Raw genomic sequence first — 14,379 nt, 5'->3', positions numbered from 1 at the left:
CATAATTACACATCATTTCTCCTATCAAATTATTTTATTTACGCTCGTTGCACAGCTCAGTGAAGGGCGATGTCAGCCCATCGGTAGGTCCACAAACTTGGTTATGACATATCTCAAAAACTATTGGATGGACAGCGATGAAATGTGGTTTACACATTCATGATCCTCAGAGGATGAATCCTACTGAGTTTGATGCCACCTTAACCATCATCATCAGGTCAACATTTTTATTTGGTTTAATTTGGTTTTGACCAAACACCTGCAAAACTATAACACTCCCATGAGCCTCGGTCACATTTTGTTTTTATGTGTCAATTAGCGAATGTTAGCCTGCTAACATGCTAAGCTAATATGGTGAACATGGTAAACATTATACCTATTAAACATCTGCATGTCAGCACTCATTTTGAGCATGTTAGCATGCTGATGTTAGCATTTTGCACAAAGCACCATCATCAACATATATTATCTAAGAAAGATTTAAAGATTTGATGACCAAATTCAAACATGAGTATGGTTTGAACAGCAGTATCAGTTTGTATCTGAGCGCTGTGCTTGTTATGATGTGTTTGTGTGGTATGCAGTTCTGTCTGTATGGTGTATTTGGGCCCCCAGCATTCCTGCTGACAGGCAAACTGGAGCTTCGGGCCTGAACCCGGTTCTCCACCGGCCCTCTTTGTGGCTGCACTCTGTTTGGGCCCAGTGGTGCTGAGTCATATAGCTGGGTTGTCTGTCCCAGTTAAGCTCCCCTGATTTTCACAGCTCATTCCCATGAGGCCTTGCTGGTTCAGCATGTCCCCAGCTTTTAGATGTGCTGTTTTTACCTGTCATGTCTCAGGGTGAAGAGATGCACCTAAGAAGTCCAGAGGGTCAGCAGCAAAAATGAGCCACAAATGTGTTGATGTACTGTAGCCAGGTGCACCAGGTAGATTGAAATACGAGGTGGCGGGTTCATTATGTGTGGTCGTGGTGTATTTTTCATGAATATTTTGTCATGAGTAATGGTGGAAAGTAGCTAAGTACATGTACTCATGTACTGTACGGTTATTAACATTACTTTACACTTCTACACGACCAAATATTAGATAATACAGTGTGATAGTTTTTACTCCACTCAGGAGATTGCAGATTATGATTTTTAAATATGATATTAAACACTTTTGCGACTTAAAAGTGTATTTTGCTGATGATACTACCTCCACAGTTACTTAAGTATCATTTTAAATTGAGGACTTTTACTTGTAATGGATTCATTTACGTCATAGTAGTACTACATTTACATCAAGAAGCTCTGTGTTAGTGGACTTGATTTCAAAACCAACATTAGCCAGTGTTGCTCTCTGTTGGTGGATCAGAATATTTCTTCCATCTCTGGACACTGGGATGCGCCAGAATAAAAGGAATACTTTCATGAGAAACTAGTAAGGCCTCATGTGGGGACTACACACACACTCAAGGTCAGTTTCCCAGACAGGAAATTAGGTTAGATTTTCATTAAATTGAAACCAGATTAACTCAAAATGACTTTCTTAGGCATGACGATTCAGACAAGTCCTGACTTGAACCAGTTAATCCAGGACTAATAGACATGAGGAACCTACCAAATGATTTTGCTGACACATTTTCTAAGAGAAGATCATTTCGCTGTTGGATCCCTGACATTCATCTGTTTCTCAAAGATGAAAGGCTGCAACACTTTCTCCCTGAGTGCTGACCTTTTAAAGATTTTTATGCATCACGACTTTCATGTGAAGGTTTTCTCTTTTCTGCTTCCATTATTTTGTCTGTTTTACTTCACCAATATTAACAATTACATGCTCTTTGTGATTTGTACCAGTTTGATTAGCCTAAGGCCACTGCAACAGTACATACTCTCAATAATGAGCACAAGACAGGTGGTTCAAATTAATCTTGTGCAGTACATTACAGTAGGAATTCAAGGTAGAGAAGTAACGAATGTGTCTCATTAAGTCGATGTTGAACCCAGAGCTCCTTTTCTAGATGAAGGCCTACTCCTCATTTAATTCACACCCTGTCTGTGAAACAAGGCCTTGATGTAGTGATGAGGGTGGGGCTGGGACAGTCGTATTTCCAGCTCGTTGGTCAGGAATCAATCTGGTATGTAGCCATGTACATTTAGGCATCAGTGAGGTTGAGGGATGGTAGCAGAGAGGTTCACACTGGGGATTCTGGGTGTAAAATGCCAGAGCACAAAGCAGGCGTTGAGTATTACGCAGTCAAACTTAGCTGGCAGCCATGTTTCCTTGGCCTGAGATCACTCTGAGTCCAGTCGCATTAAGATTCTGCCCCGCACCCTTTTCCTTGTAAGTCCTGCAAATTAAATGGTCTCCTCATGTAGGACACATGAATCAGCTGTTTGACTTGGCCCCATAGTGACTCCAGCAGCAGGGAGGGAGGAGAGGGAGAGGGAGAGGTCTGCACCACCCCTTTATTCCCTCTCTGTGAATGTTTAATCTTCGGGACATATTACCTCAGTGACCAAATCTGAGGCAACGGCCGTCATTGTCTAAAAAATCCAGAGCGCTGAAACAATCAGTGTCACCTTAATGATGCAACCAAGGCATTAATCCTTAGCGATGGAACCTTTTAAATCAACAAATCTCTGCCAGACTTACAGTGTGCCATGTTGTTTAACCTCTATCAACAGAGACCAATTGGAATTCAAGACACTGTGTTGTTGTTTTTCTTCCTTAATAGCAACAACACTCAGATGCCAGATAGTAGAGTCTTTCGGGGCTTTATTTACTGTCTCCCAGTACCGACTGGTTTCCACTCCCTGTGATTTTACGACCCAGTAACAAAGAAGTCCTTTATGTCCCACTACTGCTGTTGTGGTTTTACTACCTGTAGGAACACAACTGTTAAATGAAATCAGCACTGTTTCTACAAGTTTATAGTCTTCACAAAATAGTGTAGAAACTAAACTTTACATTTTTGCTGGGAAATGTTCATACATTCAATGCATGCGGTACAGTTTTAGATTTTTGTATGTATTTTTCCATCTGTCTCCCTCTGTCATGTAGCCATTGGTTTCCATTCTTTTCTGACGACTTTTGTTATGTAAAGAGAACTTAATCATATTGCAACAATATGTCCTCCATGTGGCTTTTGATAAAAAAAGTGCCACCGCTGTTTTGTTTTTTTGGGTAATTTGAGCAACTATAAAGGCTAAAAAAAATGGTTTGCATTGGAAATGTTTTAAGATGTTTAAAGACAAAAAATGGTAACAATAAAAAATGGAACTCATATATATATATATGAGATATACACTAGAAAAAGGAGAGCATGCAGTCAGTCACAATCTCTTCTCCACAAATCACGTCCTCTTTGGAAAGAAAAGATCAGCTGAGGGGCTCTGACATAGCCGTACCCGCTGTTGTCAAGGTAATGCATGAAAATGGTTTTGTAACGCAGCCTCTGTTAGTCCTCCTGGAGTTCAGATTAGGACTGCACTGCCCTCTCCCTCCCTCCCTACTTCCCCGTCCCTACCCTCCTCATCTCTACCATCCATCTGTCTTTGGAGCCAACGGGACGTCTAATAACCCGAACATACCGAACACCCCAGAGTCCTACACTCTCACTGGAGCTTGGCTACAGTTTGCCCCTGCTATAACAAAAGTGTGCATGTGCTCCAGAACTATACTGTTGTTACGTCATGTAGCCAAGCTCATACACATTTTTGTTGACTGTAGTTAAGAGCGTGGACAGCACGGGTAAATTATTCACATTAGAGTAAGCAGGTGTTTAATTTCAATTGTTGTTTGGTCCTTGTTATGCAACTGTAAACTGTGATCCAAGGAGGAGAGGCAACTGCTCTGAGGTTCTGTCCTACACACTGTTTGTCTCCTCACCAAGTGGGACCCAGAGAATAAGTCCACTAAATCTTGCAGGTTTATATGTTGGACATTTCCCTGTGCAGTAGCCCACATGTGCAACATACCAACACATGTCATATTTCAGTCTTTCTCTGTGTCTAATTTATCTGCTTCATCTGTTAACCTGCTGTTGCTTTCTCTCACTAGAGAGTGAATCTCCAATCCCTTTATTCAATCAAATTCTGTTTTCTGTTTTTGTGAGAGCGCATGTGTGGTCAGGTTGAATTGGTGGCTAGACCCTGTCATACACATTCCTTTTCATTCAGCTGGAACAGAAAGAAAGAGTGAAGGACAAAAAGGGGTGAAAGTAAGAGTGAGAGAGAAAGAGGGAGTGAGTCAGAGGCCGGGGAGATGGGAGGAGAGGGGGAGAGAGGGAGACGGCCAAGAGACATTTGTAGTTGAGTGGACGAGCACAGACAATCCCTGGCACACAGCTCTTTGAGTGTCATGTAAACCACCCCTTCGCTCTCCCTTTTTGTCCCATTCACTGCCTGCCACCCTCCCTTCTCTCTGCCGCACCCTGTGGCCTCTCTGCTTTGGACTTGGGGGGTTTGCCTGCCTCTATAAAAGCCCTGTTTGTGCTCTGAGTGAGCTTCATTCGCCATCATGGAGACTCAAAGATACCAGTCCTCGTACAGGAAGCGTTTTGGGCCCCAGAGCTCAAGCAGCACAGGAGTCAGAATTGGGACCCTTTCTTCCAGTCGGTACTCCTGGCATGGCACCCCTCGCAACCTCACCCACTCCAGCCCGATATCCAGGGTCTCCTTGGGCTCAATCAACACAGCCCTGCTCCTGGGGAGCCCTGGGGACCGGCTGGACTTCTCAGCTGACACCCTGATGAAGACCCAGTACAAGGAAACGCGCACTAATGAGAAGATGGAGATGATGGGCCTGAATGACCGTTTTGCCAGCTACATTGAGAAGGTGCGCCTGTTGGAGCAGCAAAACAAGGTGCTGGTGGCAGAACTGAACCAGCTGAAGGGAAAGGAGCCCAGCCGTCTGGGAGACATCTACCAGGAGGAGCTGAGAGAACTGCGTCGGCAGGTGGACGGTCTCACTGCTGGCAAAGCTCGGCTGGAGATAGAGATGGAAAACCTGGTTGCAGATATGGGCACGCTCAAGCAGAGGTAGGAGGAAGCAGGGTGGGACTCCTGTGGGTGGTCGATCAAGTTCATGTGATGCAGTCACACAGTCGCACCACCCTGTTATGTCCCTACTTTGGTCTTATTCTCTTCAAAGATTGCTTTAGTAACATGTGTAATGTAAGATGTGATAAACCCTCACTTTGCACAGTACTTTGCTTGCTTTCTTGTACATTTGTATAATGAAAATTACATTTACATAAAATCTGGCATTTGTCAAAATTATCGAAAGGTTATTTAAGTTCAATGGCTAACATTTAAAAGTAGAAAAATATGAATAAAAAAGGTTATTATATTATAAAAACATTGTAACCCTTCATAAGGGTGCTCAAGATTCAAAAGATAATAGATGGCGGGGAGCAGTACCAAACTCCCCCCTGCTTTGTCCTTTCTTCTGTTTCTCCTACCTCATGTAAAGTGTGCAAGACTTTTTCTGTAATTTGTTGCAGGAGCATTTCATCCTGTTCAACATAATATTTGTCACTATCAAGAGTTGCTCACAAATGTGTACACAACAGTTTTTGGTCAACTTGGACGTTTTACTGTTGATGATGTGCACTTGTTGCTTTTGCATTTGATTATCTAGCATGGCAAAAAAAAAAAAAATTTCAGCTTGCCAAGATCAGAGAGAAAGACAGAAGACAAGTTTATTGCTTAGCTTTTTCTTCCTTTTTTTTTTTTTTAATTATGAACGCATTTAAATGCAGATTGGGTTTGTCTCTAGTTCGTTGGAATGCAGACCGCTGAGCTCTGCCCGAGCTTTACTCCTGGATCCCTCTTTACAAACTTGATCCTGGCTGAACCCCTCATCACCATTGAGCGAGTGCGGACGAATGAGGCGAACACAATGGCAGCCCTCCACAAAGGAAGCAGACAGCCAGGCAGATGTTTTCTTGTCCCTTTTTACTCCAAAACGCATGATTCACTGCAGCAGCATATCCAGCTTTTTTTAAAACTAAAGTTTCACACGTGGCATGGTTCAATAATTTAATTTAGCCAGGAGAATAAGCGATTAATAGACTCTGTGGCTAAAAAAAAAGTCTCCTTCAGACTTGTCTGTATCCTCTGATTACCGTGCAGCTCCTGTGTCCCCTGAAAGAACGCAGAGTGAATAGTGATGGCCGTGCCCGAGAGGGTCAAAGGTCACTTTTGTGATTCCTGCTGCTTTTCTCCAACCACTCCATTCAGGAAACGCTGCGTGAAGACGTACAGATGTTACCCCAAGTCTGGGCATTTATGTTTCCATGCCTCTGTGTGTATAGCAGATGGATTACAGGGTGGTGTGTGTCTGCGTGTGAGGCTGTGCGTGCACACATGGACCCTTTGTGGGTGTGTGGGTGTGTGTGTGTGTGAACTCCATCCCGTGGGAAAGGCCTCTGGCTGTTAGATTGGAGTGAATGTGTAATGATGCGTAAGCTGCCCTTTCAGCTGAGCCCCGGTCGTCCCCTGAACCACAGGGAGCAGCTCTCAGTAAAAATCTGATCTAAATGTATGAAATATGTTTTCAGTTCCCATAGTTTGACACTTAATATACAGGAAAATCTCACTTGAATTACAGAAAAATGTATTTTTGTTTCTGGAGAACTAATGCTGAGCCATTAAGGAGCAGGAAGAAATGACATTGGAGCAAAAAATAATGGGATTATTTCAGCGTTTTTAGTTATTTAAAACCCATTAAAACCTCTTTGTTTGTGGATGTCGCTATCATGGTAATTATAAGTCAACAAAGACTGGACTTTTTCTTACTCAGGTTGCAGGAGGAGATCGGCCTCCGCCAGGATGCAGAGCAAAATTTGAATGCCTGCAGACAGGTAATTCTGCTGACATTACCCTGAATTCATGATCTAAACAAATATGTAAATATTCAGCATGGTGACTGTGCCTCATTACTCTTTGTGCCTCGTTCTTTGCATAGGATGTGGATGAGGCTTCTCTAAATCGTGTCCAGTTGGAGAGGAAGATCGATGCCCTGCAGGAAGAGATAAACTTCCTGAAGAAGACTCATGATGAGGTAATAATAAAATTACCCATGCCTTTAACCGCATACAGCCACCTGATTTAATTGACCACTTTACATCACTTGTTCCACTTCCTCTCAACTTCTCAGGAGCTGCGTGAGTTGCAGGATCAGATCATGGCCCATCAGGTGCATGTTGACCTGGATGTCTCCAAACCAGACCTGACTGCTGCTCTGAGAGACATCAGGGTCCAGTATGAAACCATGGCCTCTTCTAATATGCAGGAGACGGAGGAGTGGTACCGATCCAAGGTCAGAAGACTCAGATATGGCTGAGAAGTAGTGTAGTACACATCCAAATTATATTAGATTCGAGACAAGACTGTTACAAACTGTTGGACTGTTTTCTTTCATACACAGTTTGCTGACCTGACGGATGCAGCCAATCGAAACACAGAAGCCCTGCGTCAGGCCAAACAGGAGGCCAATGAATACCGCCGTCAGGTCCAAGTGTTGAACTGCGACCTTGAGGCTCTCCGTGGGACAGTAAGTCTGCTGAAAAAACAGAGTGAACTTTTAAATGGAAACCTTTCAATTGTTGGCACCAATGAGAGTAAAAAATTGGACTCTATTGTGGCATCAGCATGATGATGTATGCCTAACATTAGCATAATGCTAGCTGGCACCAGTTCATTTAGCAAACCAGCACTTGGTTCAAATTGTGGGACTATCTTTGTGCACACTTTGTACCCAATATGGATGCAAACACCCTCAAATCCCCTAAAAGCTGACTTCAAACCCAATCACCAATCATTGTTATATTTCAAGTTCACTGCTGGAGAGCCATAAACAGTAGAAGCAAGTCATAGTTATAAATGATATGGGTATAAAACAGTAGTTGTAGTAGCAGCACTAACTGCAAAAATGTGGTAGAAGCAGTGGTAACAGCACTGGTGGAGTGATATACAGGAGTAGATTTATAGCAGCAGATGTAGGCCTTGCATCAGTATTGATAGAAGCAGATGTGGAAGTAAAAAAGTAGTAAAACAGTATTAGAAAATTAAAATGTAGCCTCAGTGTCCCTCACTCTGCTGCTGCTCCCTCTTGGGTCTTTAGCTGCACAGTTCATTACTCAGTCTGTCTCTTCCTCGCTTGTCTTTCAGAACGAGTCTCTGGAACGTCAGCTGCGGGAGATGGAGGACCGCTTCTCCATGGAGACAACTGGTTACCAGGATACAGTGAGCCATCTGGAGGAGGAGATCCATGGGTTGAAGGAGGAGATGGCGAGACACCTGCAGGAATACCAGGACCTTCTCAATGTCAAGCTGGCCCTGGATATCGAGATTGCCACCTACAGGAAGCTGCTGGAGGGAGAGGAAAGCAGGTGAGCCAGAGCTTGGCAGACAAGCTTTGTAAATATTCTTGTTTTGTCAGGATATTTACTTTTGTCGGTGTGTTTGTCAGTGACGGTAGTTGTCTCTCCTCTGTTGCTCCAGGATCACCATCCCAGTTCAGAGCTTTTCCAACCTGCAGTTTAGAGGTCAGTATCGGGGGTCATTCTCTTTCTTTTATTGATTCAGCTGTTTTTGCTAAGTAGACACATGGTTCGAGAAAGTGATCAGCAAATTTCAAGTTAAGTATGTTCTTGTCAACAAGTACACATTTTGGCCTGAAGGTGGCACTAAAAGAGATCATCAAAAATTATTAGTTATTCTTTGGCCACTATTAATATCCATTGGAAATGTTGGGGTTATTTCTTTTCAGTAGGCGATTTTTTGATTTTAAACAAATTCATTTTGCTAACAAGGTGGATGGTGTCCCTCCCTTGTCTGCCATGAATTCGCCTCCTATCTCTTTCCATTTTTAGAATAAAAGTTATGTGGTAGCTGTCAAAATATCTCCCTCATCATCTTAAATGCGTTTTGCCCCATGCACATCACCTGAATTTGTGATTATTCGGGGGTCACTCTTGGTTTTTCACCTTTTCATGCCTTTAAACAGAGGAAAATATACCTCCATTTCTTGAGCTGCACTGAACGTTTCCCTGTTTCTACCTCTATCCATCCTCCAGAAACTAATCTGGACACTAAAACCCCAGAGGCCCACGTGAAGAGGAGCATCCTGGTTCGAACTGTGGAGACCAGAGATGGGGAGGTATGTGCTCTCACAGGACAGCACAGTTTAACACGCTCACACTGAAGCGAGCCAGTCTGCACATTGCACCCATTCCCTCTTGAGGGCAATGTTGAACCCTTCTGCAGGTTTTCACTCACATACACTGTGGATCTGCACACCTGATGCCATACGCAGCAGACGCTCACCAGAGATTTGTTTGTTTTTCTATTTTTAACTCTCATCCCTTTTCTTTTCAGATCATTAAGGAATCAACAACTGAGCACAAGGATCTTCCTTAAAGTTTTGCGACCAGCTCTCCCATCTTGTCTTCAGGCACGATCTGAGGATTTTGAATGAGATTTTTTTTTATTTCCAAACCCCAAAGCTGCCCTTCATCACATCATGTCATTTTTCTTCTTCATCTCTTCTCATCATCATCCACAGGCTAATATGTTTAATGCTTTTCAACCATGATCTCACCATTAAATACAGCTAGACTCCCACATTAGAATTTCTGCCAAAAACACGTATGTTAAGTTTTTGTACAGATCCACCAAGAGCTTGAGTTGAATGTAGGTCAGTCGAAACTACTGGATATTAGTGGTAACCTGTTTTATTTTAACTTGGACTGACAGTCCAGATTTTTAGCATTGTTTCAGATTAGCTGCCATAGAAGAGAGCTTGAATCATAGTTATTGTGTTCAGCTAATATGTAGCGTGGTGGAGGTTGACGTGTGGTTATGTGTATGTGAAATGTGGCAAGAGAAGTTCAAGAGGGTGATGTGGTTTGCAAACGTCGAAAATGGAAGATAGGCAGAGAATGAGAGATGAGTGTACATTAGAGCAGCGTTTGGCAGAACAACAGGTGAATTCGGGCTGATTTTTAACAATTGTCTGGTGCTTCTTTGAGTTTAATTCCTTTGTTGATACAGCCACCTCCGTTCAAATGTTGATTGTTGTATTTAAAGCCCTTAACTTACAGTATGGCTGATTAGACATGTGCTCAGATTTGAGTCGGGCGATGTTTGCTTGGATCATAAAACTCAAGTACTCTAGTATGTGTCGATGTTAGTTTTTCACAAGTTACAACCCCCCTCGCCTCACTGAGTAACCAAACAATGTGCTATTGTGGCTTTTGAGGAGATACAACGAAAATAAATATATGTAGGACATACTGGACAGTCAGTGATTTGTTGACATTGTGATCAGGTTTTTAATCTCCAGATATAAACAGTATATGTACCTTTAATGACACCAGGGAAGCACAAAAGACACATCTTAAAGATGCACAAGAGCAAAGTAATCTATTCCAAAATTCAGTGGTTTGTAAGAAAACTGCCTGAATTATGTCTAAATCTCTTTGTACAGTCATTTGCATAACAGCCCTGTGTTTTTTTAGTGACTGCACCAGATGCTGAATGTTTGTGTGCTTTTCCCTCACTTGGTAGTGACCATGGCAACCTTTACAGTGATGTCACATCCAAAAAAGTGCAAGTTGTCCCATCAACACGTGCGACAAAACTATCAACAGAGTGAGAGGAGTGCGTACAACCTGACAAGACATCATCATTTTCCGATACCAGTTTGTGTCAGGGACATGACACCACTTTTCCATCAGAGGTGATAGGGACAGTGCCAGGTTGGTTGAGGTGTGGACGAGGTGTTTGACGTGACCTTTGCCCTTCAGCCTCCACTTAATCCACCAGTATCCCTCCTCAAAAATCCAGTAGTAGTGTTTGAACAATAGTAGTGAAAGGAAGCCGAAATCCCACAACCCGACCCCGCACCAGAAACCCTTGTTCGTTTATTTTGAGGATGTTGGGCTAAATAGGGAAGGAGGCTGTGAGGAAGATCTATGGGTAGATGGATGGATGTCACAGCCCAAACACTGTAATCCAAGCCTTGTGCTTTGCCGGAAGCCCCGCTAACTGAAGCTGTGCTGACAGGCCCTGTCACCGATGAGAGTGGCGCTACAACGAAGCTGGCTGTCGCTGCGCTCGTCGCCAAGGACACGCCGTGAATTTGTTTTTCCATGTGCCACCCACTTTCTCTTCTCCTCAATTTCCACCCATGCCACTCAACCCCCTCCTCTTTTTTTCTTATAATGACATGCAGCCCTCTCTTGTATTCACTCTGTTTTAATTGTGTATTTTGAATGTCGATCCTGGATAGAATTTCTGACTTTCGAGTCTTGTAGCAAAGACGCAGCTGAAACCTGCATTTTTTTTTTGTGAAGAAACCTCTGCAGATGTGAATATAACATTAGTTTTGACCAATGCTATGTGCCATGACATTTTGTTAAATTAACAACAATAAAACATTTTGTTTGTTAGAGTTGAGGCCTCTTATTTTGATCTTTCAAACAAGGTTTCCATTGATTTTTCATGAAAGTTTATATGTTAGCTTCTGATTCAAATACATATATCAGCTTTAATCTCACTGAATTGAGTGTTATATATGCTGACAGTTAACTTCAGGGTATAAGAAGGATGACAGCAGCAGACAGACACTATTCATCATGACTGATTGTTTCTGACCGTTGGCCAGTCCGTACAGCAGAGCAGATGGGTCTCACTTTCTGTATTATCATGGCTCAATTGTGAGCGTTACTGTATATCTGGGCAGATGGATGATTGTGGCCAGAAATAGTGGCGCCTGAGATGCAGATAAGCACCAGCACTTCAAGTTTAGAAAAAGTCTGTTTCCCATGATGTCACATAATGTCAGTTTTCTTCAGAAAGATTGCATGAATTAACAATTTCAGGGTAGTAATCTAGGAAATTAATTTTTCATATCCTATTCATACTTCAGCTTGGTCTTTTTCAGACAATTTTTTTTCAAATTTGTCTGAAAACAGTAGTCCGGTGTCAACATGCACAATTGAAACAGTTTTTGCTGGTCACGCCTGACATGTGATTTCAAAATACAAGATTCACAGTCCTTACTCTGTTGTTCTGTGCAAAAATACTGCAGAAAGTTTAACCAGAGCCAAAATGAGGCTTCGGCAGTCTGGTTAGACAAATATTGTTTTCACACAAAACGTCTTCTTCGTGTTGCTATCCAGCTCAGCAAGGAAACACAAAAAGGGAATTTAAAGACTTACACACATTATTTGCCTAACTAAGATCACTAAAGCCTCATCTTCAAATAAACTTTGGAATATGTCTTTGCATGAAACAAGGATTTGGATTTTGTCCCACATCTTTTCCTCCGACAGTGTCTCAAAATGTTGGATTATGCTTCCTATTTTTGTCTTTTGTTTTTATCTGATACTTGGTTACCATTTATGAAAGTAATGAAAGCATGATGTCATCAGAAGCCTTCTCAGTATGGTCAAAAAACACTGCCAAACTAACTAAGCTTTTCACCAGCACATAAATGTGACATCATTCACCAACTAAACAGGTTTTTTAATCAAGTTGACATGAAGAACATGAGAGCTTCATGAGAGAAATCCATCAAAACTTCACATAAAACACCTGTAGACTAACATGTTTTTCAAGTATTCTCTGCTGTTCTTTGGGATGATATTTATTGAAGCGTGACGCAGTAACTGAGCGTGTGTTTAAAGAACAGTATGTATCTGTTTTGCCCGGCTCTTATCAGAGGAATGGAGTGTCTCAGGTCTGCACAGAAGGCAACCCTAAGCTGAAGGAATTCCAGGCAGATAAAACTCAGGCCCTGACGTCCGACTCTGAAACACTTTCCCATCCAGTGCTGCTCCACAGCTCCGGGAAGGGGCGAGAGGTGACAGAGAAGGGCATTTTTAAGCTCATTATCTTTCCACAGCTAGTGTGAGGTGGCAACAGCTGTCATGTAAGGTACAGAAAACATGAATACACGGTCGCACAGTCTCGTTAGAAAATGCCAACACTTTTGTTGGAATACTCAAGCGTGGACTGAACTGAACTCTGTTGATGCGTTTCATACGCGCAGCAACAACTTGAACGTACTAGAAAAACACATGCCATTGCCAAGGCTGCACAGACTGATTTCTTCATTAAAAAAGGTTCAGAAATGTTTAAATAGATGTCACGATAATCTAGTTATCATGCATTCTTTTGACCACGATAATCGTATAGTGAAAATCTGATATCGTGACAGTTCTGGTTACAACTTATGCTTTTTGTCTTTCGCTGCCCTCTTCAGCGCACATTCCTGTCTTACTTGGCTCTCACACCGAAGGGTCATGGGAAGGCATGTGTGCTCCTTAGTTAATTTTAGCCCTCATTTCATCAAAGCTATTGAGATACAACACAGGGCAACCAGCTCAGCACGTCTATCGGACCTCAAAGCCACAAACCGTCTGATCTCCAAACACCCTTTGCAGACTCAGCCATTGTATCTGTGAACACGAGCTCGTAACAACATTTCCTCAAACAAAGTGGAGCCATGACTTCCTAGATGCACAGGTCACCAACATGCCAGTGATGATTTAAACAACAATCGGTCACATTGTCGTCAGTAGACACATACTGAGAAAAGGAAAGTATGGAGGGATCCATCGAGAGACTGACTCGTAAAAACTACTCAGCAGTAAACATCACTCAGCCTAGTTGGTCAGTGAAACACTCTGTGGCAGCTATCTCCAAACAAAACCAACAGTGTGTATTTTGTTTGTCAAGAAGCATGTGACCTTTAAAATCGGTCTGAATGTCTGCTGCCAGCCAAGTGTCTTCTCTTTGGGTTCAGGGAGAAGCTTGAGTCCTGTTATCATCATAAATCATAAAACGAGAACTAGATTCCAGGAAAAAAACTAAACAAATTAAGATGTTTTTTGCTATTTTTAAAAGGCCTGAATTCACATCATCACAATTGTGCTTCAGACAAAGACGTGACCCTGCAGTTTGCACGTCTTGCTGTGCTTCTATAAAATCCAGACTGGAAGCTTCCACGCTTGTAAAAAGCAGAGACACTCCTCACCAGACTTTAAAACCATGTTTTGTTTTCATTTTTAATGTTTTTACTTCTGCTTTAGTTGCACCAATCCAGGTCATCAGCATGTTGTGATTTAGCCCAGTGTCTTTTTTTACCCCACTGAAAGAACACACACGCAAAACCATACACAAACCAGTGCCACTCAAAGCTTATCATGACTAAAGTACAATACTCCAGGAGTGTGATGGCAGCCACTGGGGGAGAGGATGCTGCTATTTTGAGCTCAGAGACTTGTGATGTCGAGTGAACCACAGTAGACTGATGAGGGTCTGCACTCTATCAGTGTCAGACCACTGTCAAGTCATCTACAATACACTAAACAGAACTTTAA

General features: G+C 42.4%; 1 protein-coding gene across 1 annotated transcript; it reads left to right on the top strand.

Moving 5' to 3' along the window:
• The first annotated feature begins 4,502 nt into the window (after nt 1–4,502).
• On the top strand, nt 4,503–9,409 carry gfap (glial fibrillary acidic protein). The gene is made up of 9 exons (XM_073495086.1): nt 4,503–5,023; nt 6,789–6,849; nt 6,954–7,049; nt 7,146–7,307; nt 7,416–7,541; nt 8,159–8,379; nt 8,492–8,535; nt 9,067–9,149; nt 9,368–9,409. The coding sequence occupies exons 1-9, from the start codon at nt 4,503–4,505 to the stop codon at nt 9,407–9,409; spliced, it is 1,356 nt and encodes a 451-aa protein (XP_073351187.1).
• The last annotated feature ends 4,970 nt before the right edge of the window (nt 9,410–14,379 follow it).

This window comes from Pagrus major, chromosome 23 (genome assembly GCF_040436345.1).
Source record: "Pagrus major chromosome 23, Pma_NU_1.0".
Lineage (NCBI taxonomy): Eukaryota > Metazoa > Chordata > Actinopteri > Spariformes > Sparidae > Pagrus > Pagrus major.
This window is presented reverse-complemented; position numbering and strand designations above follow the sequence as displayed.